This window comes from Grampus griseus (genome assembly GCF_964374135.1).
Source record: "Grampus griseus genome assembly, chromosome: 2".
NCBI lineage: Eukaryota > Metazoa > Chordata > Mammalia > Artiodactyla > Delphinidae > Grampus > Grampus griseus.
This window is the reverse complement of record NC_139018.1, coordinates 8531107-8546375: the sequence shown is the minus strand read 5'-3', so window position 1 is coordinate 8546375 and position 15269 is coordinate 8531107. Positions and strand designations below refer to the sequence as shown.

Here is a 15269-nt window from a genome sequence, read left to right as displayed (position 1 = left end):
TATACTTAGCTGTACCATTCTTTCTGATATAAATATGATCAAAGTCATATGCAGTTTCTAACTTACAAATGTCACCTAACATTTCTTTGTTTTTGTAATATTTATTTATTTTTTTATCTATCTTTGGCTGTGTTGGGTCTTAGTCGCGGCACACGGGAACTGCAAAATGCGGCGTCTTTCGTTGCAGTGCGTGGGCTTCTCTCTAGTTGTGGTGTGCAGGCTCCAGAGCACGTGGGCTCTCTAGCTGTGGTGTGGGCTTAGCTGCCCCGCAGCATGCGGGATCCTAGTTCCCTGACCAGGGATTGAACCCATGTCCCCTGCATTGGAAGGCAGATTCTTAACCACTGGACCACCAGGTAAGCCCTAACATTTCTTTAAAACTCACTGTTTATGAGTACTAGAAACATTTAAATGGCATAAATGAGATTAAATCATCTGCTCGAATCAATTTTAAATTTTCAGCAATTTTAACAGATGCCCAAATTCACAAGGTTTAAATTAGGAAAATGAAGTGTATCAGGTATTATGGGAAGTTTACATATAAATGTTTTAAAAAGTTAGCCAATAATCTCAAGAATTAATTTCCTCCCTAAAAATGAAATACAGTAATGAATTGAAGAGGTGGGACGGATCATCTGAGAAAGAAAAACTGAAAACTTGAATAAAGGAACATGACTAATAGTAAAAGCATGTTGCTTTTAACAAAGATTGAGACTTTAATCAAAGGGTTGAGATAAAGCTCTGTCAGTATGTTTTGAACAGCTGCATTTAGTAGACAGAGAGGCTTAACACGGTACCTGAGAGTAGAAGATGATTTATCCAAGGCAACACTACTTGAAATGCTGAATGTTTCAACAGTAAGAAGAGATCGGATTGGCAAATAAAGAGGCCTATTACCACAAAGAAACAAGAGAACATTAGTCTGCTGCAAAAGAAAAGAAACTCCCGTTAAAGAGCATTTTGAACCTTAACTCTACTGAATTACATATTTTTCCTCAAAACTTAGTACATATTTTAAAGACTAAAACTTTATTTTGCTCCATTTATGAACTAACCTATAATCAAGTGCACAGCTCCAGAGATGAACATGAAAGGTTGTAAATGAAGTTGGAGGATTGTATCCCAGAACAGGTTCATCAGCAATATTCAAGAAGTATAAAATCTATAATCACAAAAATATAAAATGCCCTGCTTTAGAAGAAAAAAAAAGTTTTGATATGATATCCTTAATACCAACATGAAATAAAATAGCTCACAAAAAAACCAACCATTTAGTGGAAAATCATAATGTTAAAAGAAAATCATCATTTGAAGGAATTCATTTCAAAAAGTATTTGCATAACTAGAATTTGAAATGAAGAGGCCCGTGTAACAACTGCAATGCTACAGAGATCTTGGAAAAATCATATCCTATGAAACTAACAAAGTATGTATAATATACTTTCAACATTACTTTGCTTGGAATAATTCTTTTGAAAAAAACAAATTTTGCCGAAGACTGTTTAAAACTCTCCATCTGGTTTTCTATAAAATCCACTGTTGGGAGAAGTTCCTGTTCCTTAATTTATACCCAGATCTGTCTGAAAACCAGTCCTTCTCACCAACATCTACTCTATATTTCTATCTAAATAAAAAAGTTAGGCTAAATCTCTCCCTTACAGCCAGCCAGTTGACTAACCATCTCTCTACCCCCCGCTCCATTCATTCTCTCTCTATATATATTTTATGTTTCAAAATGTTTCTGAAAGCATTCAAGTTTAAAATAATTTATTATTTTCCAAGCACAAAGAAAAGGTTTCTCTTTCTAAGGAAAATGAACAAGAATCATAGTGTGCTAGTTTTCATTCTCATATAAAGAAGAGTTAACTTCTTACCCAAAGTTTCCTTTGAAAAAATGTAATTAACCAAATACAGTTATTACACCGGAAATTAATTACAGAATTCCTTATAAATGCCTCAGTGTATATTGTTGGCCTAGGGGATAATTCTGAAATTACGGCACTTAAAGAATATACAGTTATAAGTGCAAGTCAACACTCATTTATTCTCCTCTATGCCAGGCACTCGATAGGTCCCTTCCCTTTAATGATAAAACATAACTTTGTCTTTGAGATGTTTAAGGACCAAACTTTAAGGTAAAAAATCAATTACATTCTGGGGTGGTGATAATGTTCTATTTCCTAACATAAGAGGTGGTATTTATATAGGAGTATTTATTTCATGAAAATTTGATGAGCACCGAATATTTATGATTTGTGAACTTTTCACTATGTGTATTATATGTTAACATAAAGTAAAAAATAAATCAATAAATATACATCACAGCTCTCTTACCTGCTCATGCCAGCTAAACCCGGAAGGAAGCATTCTGTGCTGGAGAGTGGCTCCTTTCAGTCCCACAGCAATGAGAAATTCCTACAGAGCAACACGAAGAATTATATTTATCACCTACATAACCCTCTGGCTCAAAACTTGAAAAGTTTCTAAGAAAATAAATGTGTTACATTTATGCAATCATTTTTATTAACTAGTAATCAAATCAGCAGCAAGTATTTAATGGTATAAAAGTACAAAACACACACCTTTGTATTGGACTCTGATTTATCAGACAATATTTTAACTGCAACAGAGAGCATATTCAAAGTGTCTCCTCCAACACCATCTGAAGAAGCTCGACTGAGGCCATCTTCTTCAGAGGAATAAATAGTAGGTTCTAACCAATGTGGTCGGGTTGAACTGGGCAGTCGTGTTTCTGTAGAAGGAATTGCTCCATCCACTATGCCTATATCCACAATGAGGTGACAAGATAACAAAATGATTATTTGAAATTAATTCACGAACTTCTATAACTCAAAATGAAAATCCATGTACTTCCATTGAATATAACATACCCTGGAGGCAAAATGACCAAGAACCAGCTTGACATTAATAATTCATTCTCCTCTACTAATGTTGGTATAAGTGACTATCCAAGTTAAAAAAAAAAAAATTTGAGATCTGAAATGCTAGAAAAGTTAAATTTAAATAGGAAAATCTAATAAACATTAAGAATGTGCAAGTATCTCATTTCTATTCACAAAGTAACACAAGGAATGTGCTCAAAGAAGAGCAAATTCTGTATTTGTTACCAAAAGGAAACACCACTTAAGAGAAAATAAAGAATGTAAAGTCCCATCAACTGCTCAATGTATACTAAGATATGGTATATCCAATTCCTTGGCAATAAAAAGGAATAAAACACTGATACGTTTGGATTAACCTTGAAAACATCATGCCAAGATGCCAATCACAAAAGACCTTCTATTGTATGAAACCATGTATACGAAACAGCCAGAATATGTAGATCCATAGACACAGAGAGTAAATCAGTGGTTTCTTGAGGCCAGAGGGGACTGCAGGGCTCGGGGTCTATAGCTCAAAGATGCAGACTTCTTCTGAGGGGTTGATGAAAATGCTCTAAAGTTGACTGTGATGATGGGTGCACACCTCTGTGGAATACTAAAAAGCACTGAAATGTGTATTTTAAATGGGTGAATTACATGGCATGTGAATTATATCTCAATATAAGTTGTTGCAAACAAAAACATAAAGTCAACTTCTAATTTACAATAATTATTACCTTGCCAGTGGAATCAGAACACCCTACAGAAAATAATTTCTAATGTTCAGAGTTCTGTTCCCTGGGGGCAGGCTGAGCCAGGACACGCACCCAACGTTTGGGGGCTGGAGCAATACGTGGACGCCACGTTGGCCTTGTCACTGACCCCACCGGAACCCGGCCTGAGAGAAGCGTGAGTTGTGGGTGCCACATCTCGGGGCTATGGGGGTGACCGGGTAGAGAGGTGGAGCCAGCAGGGAAAATGACTTTGAGGAGGTGATGGTGAAACTGAAGTCAAGAAAATGAGGAGACAGCTTTGGGAAAAGCCAAGTAGAGACATTCCAAGTCAAGAACAGTTTGTGCCAAGGCCCTGAGAAAGCCGTGTGGATGAAAGGCTCTTGGTGCTGCAGCAAGGAGTCAGTGCTGTGGCTCTGAGGTGGGAGAGCCAACTTCAGGACTCTGGTCCACAAGAGACCTCCCAGCTCCACATAATATCAAACGGCGAAAATCTCCCAGAGATCTCCATCTCAACAACAGCACCCAGCTTCACTCAACGACCAGCAAGCTACAGTGCTGGACACCCTATGCCAAACAACTAGCAAGACAGGAACACAACCCCACCCATTCGCAGAGAGGCTGCCTAAAATCATAGTAAGTCCACAGACACCCCAAAACACACCACCAGACGTAGACCTGCCCACCAGAAAGACAAGATCCAGCCTCTTCCACCAGAACACAGGCACTAGTCCCCTCCACCAGGAAGCCTACACAACCCACTGAACCAACCTTAGCCCCTGGGGACAGACACCAAAAACAACAGGAACTACAAACCTGCAGCCTGCAAAAAGAAGACCCCAAACACAGTAAGATAAGCAAAATGAGAACACAGAAAAACACACAGCAGATGAAGGAACAAGGTAAAAACCCACCAGCCCTAACAAATGAAGAGGAAATAGGCACTCTACCTGAAAAAGAATTCAGAATAATGATAGTAAAGATGACCCAAAATCTTGGAAATAGAATAGACAAAATGCAAGAAACAGTTAACAAGGACCTAGAAGAACTAAAGATGAAACAAGCAACGATGAACAACACAATAAATGAAATTTAAAATACTCTAGATGGGATCAATAGCAGAATAACTGAGGCAGAAGAACAGATAAGTGACCTGGAAGATAAAATAGTGGAAATAACTACTGCAGAGCAGAATAAAGAAAAAAGAATGAAAAGAACTGAGTACAGTCTCAGAGACCTCTGGGACAACATTAAATGCACCAACATTCGAATTATAGGGGTTCCAGAAGAAAAAGAAAGGGACTGAGAAAATATTGTAAGAGATTATAGTTGAAAACTTCCCTAATATGGGAAAGGAAATAGTTAATCAAGTCCAGAAAGCACAGAGAGTCCCATACAGGATAAATCCAAGGAGAAATATGCCAAGACACATATTAATAAAAGTGTCAAAAATTAAATACAAAGAAAACATATTAAAAGCAGCAAGGGAAAAACAACAAATAACACACAAGGGAATCCCCATAGGGTTAACAGCTGATCTTTCAGCAGAAACTCTGCAAGCCAGAAGGGACTGGCAGGACATATTTAAAGTGATGAAGGAGAAAAACCTGCAACGAAGATTACTCTACCCAGCACGGATCTCATTCAGATTTGATGGAGAAATTAAAACCTTTACAGACAAGCAAAAGCGGAGGGAGTTCAGCACCACCAAACCAGCTTTACAACAAATGCTAAAGGAACATCTATAGGCAAGAAACACAAGAGAAGGAAAGGACCTACAATAACGAACCCAAAACAATTAAGAAAATGGGAATAGGAACATACATATCGCTAATTACCTTAAATGTAAATGGATTAAATGCTCCCACCAAAAGACACAGACTGGCTGAATGGATACAAAAACAAGACCCTCATATGTGCTGTCTACAAGAGACCCACTTCAGACCTAGAGACACATACAGACTGAAAGTAAGGGGATAGAAAAAGATATTCCATGCAAATGGAAACCAAAAGAAAGCTGGAGTAGCAATTCACATATCAGACAAAAGAGACTTTAAAATAAAGAATACTACAAGAGACAAAGAAGGAAACTACATAATGATCAAGGGATCGATCCAAGAAGAAGATATAACAATTGTAAATATTTATGCACCCAACATAGGAGCACCTCAATGCATAAGGCAAATACTAACAGCCATAAAAGGGGAAATCGACAGTAACACAATCATAGTAGAGGACTTTAACACCCCACTTTCACCAATGGACAGGTCATCCAAAATGAAAATAAATAAGGAAACACAAGCTTTAAATGATACATTAAACAAGATGGACTTAATTGATATTTATAGGAGATTCCATCCAAAAACAACAGAATACACATTTTTCTCAAGTGCTCATGGAACATTCTCCAGGATAGGTCATATCTTGGGTCACAAATCAAGCCTTGGTAAATATAAGAAAATTGAAATTGTATCAAGTATCTTTTCCGACCACAACGCTATGAGACTAGATATCAATTACAGGAAAAGATCTGTAAAAAATACAAACACATGGAGGCTAAACAATACACTACTTAATAACGAAGTGATCACTGAAGAAATCAAAGAGTAAATCAAAAAATACCTAGAAAAAAATGACAATGGAGACACGACGACTCAAAATCTATGGGATGCAGCAAAAGCAGTTCTAAGAGGGAAGTTTATAGCAACACAACCCTACCTTAAGAAACAGGAAACATCTTGAATAAACAACCTAACCTTGCACCTAAAGCAATTAGAGAGAGAAGAACAAAAAAACCCCCAAAGTTAGCAGAAGGAAAGAAATCATAAAGATCAGATCAGAAATAAATGAAAAAGAAATGAAGGAAACGATAGCAAAGATCAATAAAACTAAAAGCTGGTTCTTTGAGAAGATAAACAAAATTGATAAACCATTAGCCAGACTCATCAAGAAAAAAAGGGAGAAGACTCAAATCAATAGAATTAGAAATGAAAAAGGAGAAGTAACAACTGACACTGCAGAAATACAAAAGATCATGAGAGATTACTACAAGCAACTCTATGCCAATAAAATGGAAAACCTGGAAGAAATGGACAAATTCTTAGAAAGGCACAACCTTCCGAGACTGAATCAGAAAGAAACAGAAAATATGACCAATCACAAGCACTGAAAATGAAACTGTGATTAAAAATCTTCCAACAAACCAAAGCCCAGGACCAGATGGCTTCACAGGCGAATTCTACCAAACATTTAGAGAAGAGCTATCACCTATCCTTCTCAAACTCATCCAATATATAGCAGAGGGAGGAACACTCCCAAACTGATTCTATGAGGCCACCATCACCTTGATACCAAAACCAGACAAGGATGTCACAAAGAAAGAAAACTACAGGCCAATATCACTGATGAACATAGATGCAAAAATCCTCAACAAAATACTAGCAAACAGAATCCAACAGCACATTAAAAGGATCATACACCATGATTAAGTGGGGTTTATTCCACGAATGCAAGGATTCTTCAAGATATGCAAATCAATCAACATGATACACCATATTAACAAATTGAAGGAGAAAAAACATATGATCATCTCAATAGATGCAGAGAAAGCTTTCGACAAAATTCAACACCCATTTATGATAAAAGCCCTGCAGATGGGCTTCCCTGGTGGCGCAGTGGTTGAGAGTCTGCCTGCCGGTGCAGGGGACACGGGTTCGTGCCCTGGTCCAGGAAGATACCACATGCGTGGAGCGGCTGGGCCCGTGAGCCATGGCTGCTGAGCCTGTGCGTCTGGAGCCTGTGCTCCGCAATGGGAGATGCCACAATAGTGAGAGGCCCGCATAATGAAAACAAACAAACAAACAAACAAACAAAAAAAACCCTGCAGAAAGTAGGCATAGAGGGAACTTTCCTCAACATAATGAAGGCCATATATGACAAACCCACAGCCAACATCATCCTCAATGGTGAAAAACTGAAAGCATTTCCACGAAGATCAGGAACAAGACAAGGTTGCCACTCTCACAGCTCTTACTCAACATGATTTTGGAAGTTTTAGCCACAGCAATCAGAGAAGAAAAGGAAATAAAAGGAATCCAAATCGGAAAAGAAGAAGTAAAGCTGTCACTCTTTGCAGATGACATGATACTATACATAGAGAATCCTAAAGATGCTATCAGAAAACTACTAGAGCTAATCAATGAATTTGGTAAAGTAGCAGGATACAAAATTTATGCACAGAAATCTCTGGCATTCCTATACACTAATGATGAAAACTCTGAAAGTGAAATCAAGGAAACACTCCCATTTACCATTGCAACAAAAAGAATAAAATATCTAGGAATAAACCTACTTAAGGACACAAAAGACCTGTATGCAGAAAATTATAAGACACTGATGAAAGAAATTAAAGATGATACAAATAGATGGAGAGATATACCATGTTCTTGGATTGGAAGAATCAACATTGTGAAAATGGCTCTAGTACCCAAAGCAATCTACAGATTCAATGCGATCCCTATCAAACTACCACTGGCATTTTTCACAGAACTGGAACAAAAAATTTCACAATTTGTATGGAAATACAGAAGACCCCGAATAGCCAAAGCAATCTTGAGAACAAAAAACGGAGCTGGAGTAATCAGGCTCCCTGACTTCAGATTATACTACAAAGCTACAGTAATCAAGACAGTATGGCACTGGCACAAAAACAGAAAGACAGATCAATGGAATAGGATAGAAAGCCCAGAGATAAACCCACGCACATATGGTCACCTTATCTTTGATAAAGGAGGCAGGAACGTACAGTGAAGAAAGGACAGCCTCTTCAATAAGTGGTGCTGGGAAAACTGGACAGGTACATATAAAAGTATGAGATTAGATCACTCCCTAACACAAAAATAAGCTCAAAATGGATTAAAGACCTAAATGTAAGGCCAGAAACTATCAAACTCTTAGAGGAAAACACAGGCAGAACACTCTATGACATAAATCACGGCAAGATCCTTTTTGACCCACCTCCTAGAAAAACGGAAATAAAAACAAAAATAAACAAATGGGATCTAATGAAACCCCAAAGCTTTTGCACAGCAAAGGAAACCATAAACAAGACCAAAAGACAACCCTCAGAATGGGAGAAAATATTTGCAAATGAAGCAACTGACAAAGGATTAATCTCCAAAATTTACAAGCAGCTCATGCAGCTCAATAACAAAAAAAACAAACAACCCAATCTTAAAATGGGCAGAAGACCTAAATAGACATTTCTCCAAAGAAGATATACAGACTGCCAACAAACACATGAAAGAATGCTCAACATCACTAATCATTAGAGAAATGCAAATCAAAACTACAATGAGATATCATCTCACACCAGTCAGAATGGCCATCATCAAAAAATCTACAAACAATAAATGCTGGAGAGGGTGTGGAGAAAAGGGAACACTCTTGCACTGCTGGTGGGAATGTGAATTGGTACAGCCACTATGGAGAAGAGTATGGAGGTTTCCTAAAAAACTACAAATAGAACTACCATATGACCCAGCAATCCCACTACTGGGCATATACCCTGAGAAAACCATAATTCAAAAAGAGTCATGTACCAAAATGTTCATTGCAGCTCTATTTACAATAGCCAGGACATGGAAGCCACCTAAGTGTCCATCGACAGATAAATGGATAAAGAAGATGTGGCACATATATACAATGGAATATTACTCAGCCATAAAAAGAAACGAAATTGAGTTATTTGTAATGAGGTGGATGGACCTAGAGTCTGTCATACAGAGTGAAGTAAGTCAGAAAGAGAAAGACAAATACTGTATGCTAACACATATATATGGAATTTAAGAAAAAAAATGTCATGAAGAACCTAGGGGTAAGACAGGAATAAAGAGAGAGACCTACTACAGAACGGACTTGAAGATATGGGGAGGGGGAAGGGTTAGCTGTGACAAAGTGAGAGTGTGTCATGGACATATATACACTACCAAAATAGATAGCTAGTGAGAAGCAACCGCATAGCACAGGGAGATCAGCTCAGTGCTTTGTGACCACCTAGAGGGGTGGGATAGGGAGGGTGGGAGGGAGGGAGATGCAAGAGGGAAGAGATATGGGAACATATGTATATGTATAACTGATTCACTTTGTTATAAAGCAGAAACTAACACACCATTGTAAAGCAATTATACTCCGATAAAGATGTAAAAAAAAAAAAAGAATTCTGTTCTCAGTAGATTTTCTTTATTAAGCAAAATTTAAACATGTCTAACCAGAAGTGAACAACACACATATTTAACATTTGTCCTACCTTTGTGATAGAGACTGAAACTGCTACAATGAAGGCAGATATAGTGCTTGTCATCAAAACCCTCATATTTTGTCACACAAAATAACGAACCACTGTTGAATTCTAACCAGAATTCACCATGCTTGTTTTCCAACAGATCTCCATTATCTTGCTAATAAGAAGATCAGAAAAAACAGAGAAGTCATTAATTAAAAACAGAAAAGTAAGAACGACCCTTGAGATGCTCCTCCTTGATTCAGGTTAGGAGGATCTCCCACACTGCAGCAAAGCGGTCTGATTCTTGAACCATCCAACATGGTGGTATTAAGAACTGCATAATTAAACACTAGGCCGGGCCTCTTCTGCCAAATGAACCTTGGTACTTCATCACCCTTTGGAATAGATAAATTACTGTTACCACCGCAGGAGTGGGACCAGCACGTTTTCCAAAAGAAGGTCCGTGTAATGTTTGTCTTTTGATCTGCAACGAAAGCTAAATTTCCCAAGCTGCTGTCATCGTGGTGTGCCTCAGAAAACTGACCTTCATCATCAGTCACTGAAACAACCTCGAACTACCTCAACTATTGAATGCGTATATCATGCTAGATTTATAATAAGATGCACTTGAAAAATCACTTTGGATTTGTAAATCCTTACCTTGACATCTGTAAACACTGCCATTAATCCATGATTAATGCTCAGAAGAACTGAGAGAAAACTCTGCGAGTTCTTGTTCTGAGAGTCTAGTTTTTTCTTCCTACGAGAACGATAATTGGGATCAACAGTGGAAAAATACTGCAAAGTCTCCTCCTCAGATCCACTTTCCTCATCTATGAGAAATAAATTGCACAATTACAGCTGTTCTAACAGCTTATTAACACAAAACAGCATTCAACCTTGAACGTTATCACAAGAATATTTACTTATTTTACAACCTGTTTATTTTTACAAAGAATCTGGTATAAAAATGTACTGTCTTTCTCTTTACCACTGAACTTCAGACAATGAATATACTATAAAATAACACTTAATTAATAACTCTTAAAAAATAGCTAGAAGTGGGGAAATACTGTAAATTACTAAAAGATATTATAAAATATAGTTATAAATGGAAAACGCCAAAGAAACATTTTTAAATCCATCAATTTGAAAGGTTACTACTTTGTTTATTGATAAACCAAGCATTTTAATTCAGAAGAAATTTAAAATATATTACCATAGTGAACTGTAGATTTCAATGGACTAAAACTATCTTTGTTGAAGGTATTAATCAGTTGACTGGCTACTGAAAGCCCAATACCATATGAAATATTTTCAAATGTCTCTACTGGTGAAGGAGCTGTTGGTTCCCAGAGCAGCAAATCATTAAAGATCCTATAAAGACAAAAGTTGAAAAATAAATACATAACTCCTACTTCAACTGAAGGCAAACTAAAGAATATCCCTTTAAGAAATCACATGAATAATAAATTTTCCAAATGGTGAAATGGAATTTCTTTCAATGGAAAAATAACTGCTATGGCTATCAGGGCAGTGAGAAAGGAATCTGGACAATTAGATACCTAATTAGATATCCTCCTAGTTTCACCAGTGTTATATGCATCAAATTACATACATCTAAATGCACTTAAAGGACGAGGTTTATTAAAAATAAAACCCATAAAGAACAAAAGGACTCTTCACGTATATGAGAACACTCTATAAACTATAATAGCTTATGCACTGTCTCATTTGACTCCCCTCAATCCTCTAGGGAAGCCAAGGCAGAATTATTATTCTCACTTTACACTTGGAAGAAACTGCATCATAAAGGTTAAGTGACCCGCCCAAGGTCACACAGCTAATTAGTGGGAGAAGTGGAACCAGAGCCCAGATTATGTCCAGCTCCCAATTCAGTTCTCTTCCATTACTCACTTTCCCTAGGGATATCTGCTTTTTCTTTCTTCCACAGAAAGCACAGCTTCGCTGGGAAGCTTGCATGAGATAAAGAAGCATACAGAACAGGAAATAAAGAGAGGAAACCCTTCTAACTAACGGAACAGACAAACAGCCAAGTCAATACTGGTGACCACTGGGGTGATACATGTCAAGCTAGGCCACCACCACATCCTATTTTTTCAAAGAAATATTTGTCCCTTCTCAGATACCACCACCCCCACCACTCACCTCTATGTTATCATGAAAACTGAGACTTTACAATGTTCTCTACAAAGATCTTTGTTAGGCTTGGACCCATAGCATATCCTTCACATGCATAATGCAATCACTGCACCTATAACACTACTCCATTTTCTTGTTTCCCTTTCCTAGACTAAGACTTGTGTCTTAGTCATCTTTATATGTGCCTAGCACAGTGGCTGTCACACAGCAGGCTCTGAGGGTTTGAAGAAAGGACCAGTGGATGACTCACATGGAAGGACTGCCAAAAGCACAGACTCGTCATAAAGCCTAGTGTGAACACCAATCAAGGTGCCAAGCGATGATGTAGCCCTGGCCCCTTCCTGTGAGAAGCCACTTGTTTAGGAACTTCCCGGGCCAATTCCTGAGCTTCTGAGGGCCTAGAAAGTATAAACGAGGACTGAGTACTGTCACTCTCAGTAGATTGTAATCCCCACCCAAAAGGTCTCTTTTTGGAAGCATCACTGGATGAACAATACCAGGGACACAGGGCAGACGCATGTCTCGCCTCAGACACACTGACAGCGATGCCCAGAACTGTGTGGTACTCATTTGGCTCGCTGCCTCTTGGGTGTATCACTCACAGAACAAAGAAACAAGAGTCTAGGACTTCCCTGGTGGCGCAGTGGTTAAGAATCCGCCTGCCAATACAGGGGACAAGTTCAAGCCCTGGTCTGGGAAGATCCCACAGGCCGCGGAGCAATTAAGCCCACGAGCCACAACTACTGAGCCCGCGTGCCTAGAGCCCATGCTCTGCAACAAGAGAAGCCACTGCAATGAGAAGCCCAAGCTCCACAACGAAGAGTAGCCCCCGCTCGCCACAACTAGAAAACGCCCGCGCACAGCAACGAAGACCCAACACAGCCAAAAATAAATAAATTTATTGAAAAAAAAGAAACAAGAGTCTAAATTCAGATCTTAGTCTAAATTCCTATATGAATAAATAGTGAAAGTATAAAATGAAGAATTTTCTCAGGAAATTTTTCTTTACCTTATTCCCTCCAACCATTCTCTTATCTTCACAGGTTAAAGAGAAACTATTACTTTAAATAAAACCTGGAGTTCATGGTATATGACCTGCAAATATGTTTCATATGATTTTACTATTTTTCCTTATTTACATTTTGGTCTAAACACAGTCTTGATACCATAATACTATAAAACACTGAATGACGTTTCTAATATCAAGAAAAAAAAACACTTAAGATGTTTAAGGACACATCACCATGATTCTGTGCCGATGAGCTTGAAACATTATAGAAGCTCAAAGATATCTGATTTAATAAAACCAGGTAGAATATTTTTTATATTCTATTCTAAAGGATTTTTGACATAGAAAAAAAATCTACCTGTACCTGAGACTATCTTTCTGAAAAGAGCCAGTTGATGAAGAAATAAACCAATATTTCAAATGTATGAAGTAAAGGCAGAATTGGTTATAATTCCTGCTCAGAAAGATACTTGTAAATTTTATGTATAATAAAGGGTATTATTAAGACATTTAGCAAAACATGAATGGGGTCTGAGGATTAGATGCTAATGTATAATATTAATTTTCTTGTTTTAATGGCTGAATTATGGTCATATATATAAGAATGTCCGTGTTTGTGAGAAATACACATTCAACTGCTCAAAGCTGAAGGGACATCAAGTCAGCAGCTTACTCTCAAATGGTTCAGGGAAAAAACGTTCTTTGTACTGTACTTGCAACTTACCTATAAGTCTGAGAATGTCTGAAAATTAAAAGAAAAAGTATGTATATGTATATACAGACCAAGCCAAACAGAGGGCAAAGAATTCACATGCTAACTTAGATATATGATTTATATGACCCACAGCCGGGGAACACTGCGGTATTTATATAAGTCTAGGGGCCTGAGACACAGAGCAGTGGGCAGGGTAAGAGAGAACAGAAACTCTCGTGAGCAACACCCCTGAACCAGCTCCCCAGATGAGCAGATGCTCTCCAGTTCCCTGATTTAAGCTACCCTGCCTGCCATACTGACTGATGTCCCCCACATGCCACCTGCTTGCTGCTGGTAGACAACTCCCTAGCCCCCCTGAGAACTTCTGCTCCCACCAGCTGAATTATACGTTTTGTATAGTCACCACGGGTAAATCGTGCTTGGCCCCAAATCTGCTCATCCCAGCTGTATGTTATTGTAAGCATAGTTTAATTCAATCTTGTGCTAACTGATGACTTTTAAGTATATACACTGAAGTGAGAAAAAAATCTTAAAAACCTGGAAGGATTCTGCACTCAGACTGCTTTGAAACTATTTTTTCACTCCACTTCAAAGAAACTGAAACTGAGAATTGCAGACAAAGCCTTCTGGGTATACATTAAGCAAAAATTCTAACCAGTGGCTTGTAATCAAAAAAAGGCCCGTCCTATATTTTAAAAAGAAGTGGTAAATGAACATATATTCATTCATAAATGGAACGTTTAAGGTATGTTTTACTATTCTGATGTTGCAATCTAACCAACAGCCACCTGTTCAATCAATGCATAAGGAGAAAGAAATGGACGAAGCCCTTCTGACCTCTGGGATGGACCTTGAACTAGTTGTTTCATTTTGCTCAGTCTTAGCCTTGCACATTCGTTAGCTCTTGGTAGATATCCCTCAACTATAAAATAAGGAGAGCAGTCTAGAGATCAGTGGTTTCCTGTATAAATCCGAATCCTATTTGGTACCAAGTAAATCTACAGCAGGAACAACGGTCTGCAGTTTCTGAAGATTAACAAAAATTTCGATGACTTGTCTACAAGTGGGAAGCTAGCAATAACAGACACTAAGGACGTGTCTTTTTCCAGAAACCCACATGACCACCTTTCAGCTATGCCAGAGTGGGTAGGAATGATAACATTCTTACCTACTATTCGCCAGGCACTGTTCTCAGAACTTTCCCAAAGGTTATATCATTTAATGCTCCAAACAACCCACTGAGGCCTGTACAAGTATCATCTCCAATTTATATGTGAGGAAATGGAGCTCACGGGGACTAGGTAAATCGTCCAAGATCTTCAGAGTCTATGACCTTTCTACTCTAGAATGCCATTTATTTCAACATATTTTCTTGGTATATATGTTTAAGGGTATTTAAATGTAATAAATTTAAGTTTTTATAGACAAGTTTATAAGATAGAGTTTCTAATTCTAACAAGATGCTTTTTTTTTACACTCTGAGAAG

General features: G+C 37.9%; 1 protein-coding gene across 1 annotated transcript in view; it reads right to left on the bottom strand.

Annotated features, from left to right (window-relative positions):
• The window catches only part of ATG2B (autophagy related 2B), a gene marked incomplete at its 5' end in the record, with an annotated part of 77676 nt that overhangs the window by 30963 nt on the left and 31444 nt on the right, over positions 1–15269 (bottom strand). Inside the window, 7 exons of the mRNA XM_082647880.1 lie at positions 798–890; positions 1056–1162; positions 2335–2415; positions 2583–2782; positions 9921–10071; positions 10557–10729; positions 11116–11273. Of these exons, the coding sequence (XP_082504006.1) occupies positions 798–890; positions 1056–1162; positions 2335–2415; positions 2583–2782; positions 9921–10071; positions 10557–10729; positions 11116–11273 (963 nt within the window). The remainder of the gene's footprint in view (positions 1–797; positions 891–1055; positions 1163–2334; positions 2416–2582; positions 2783–9920; positions 10072–10556; positions 10730–11115; positions 11274–15269) is intronic.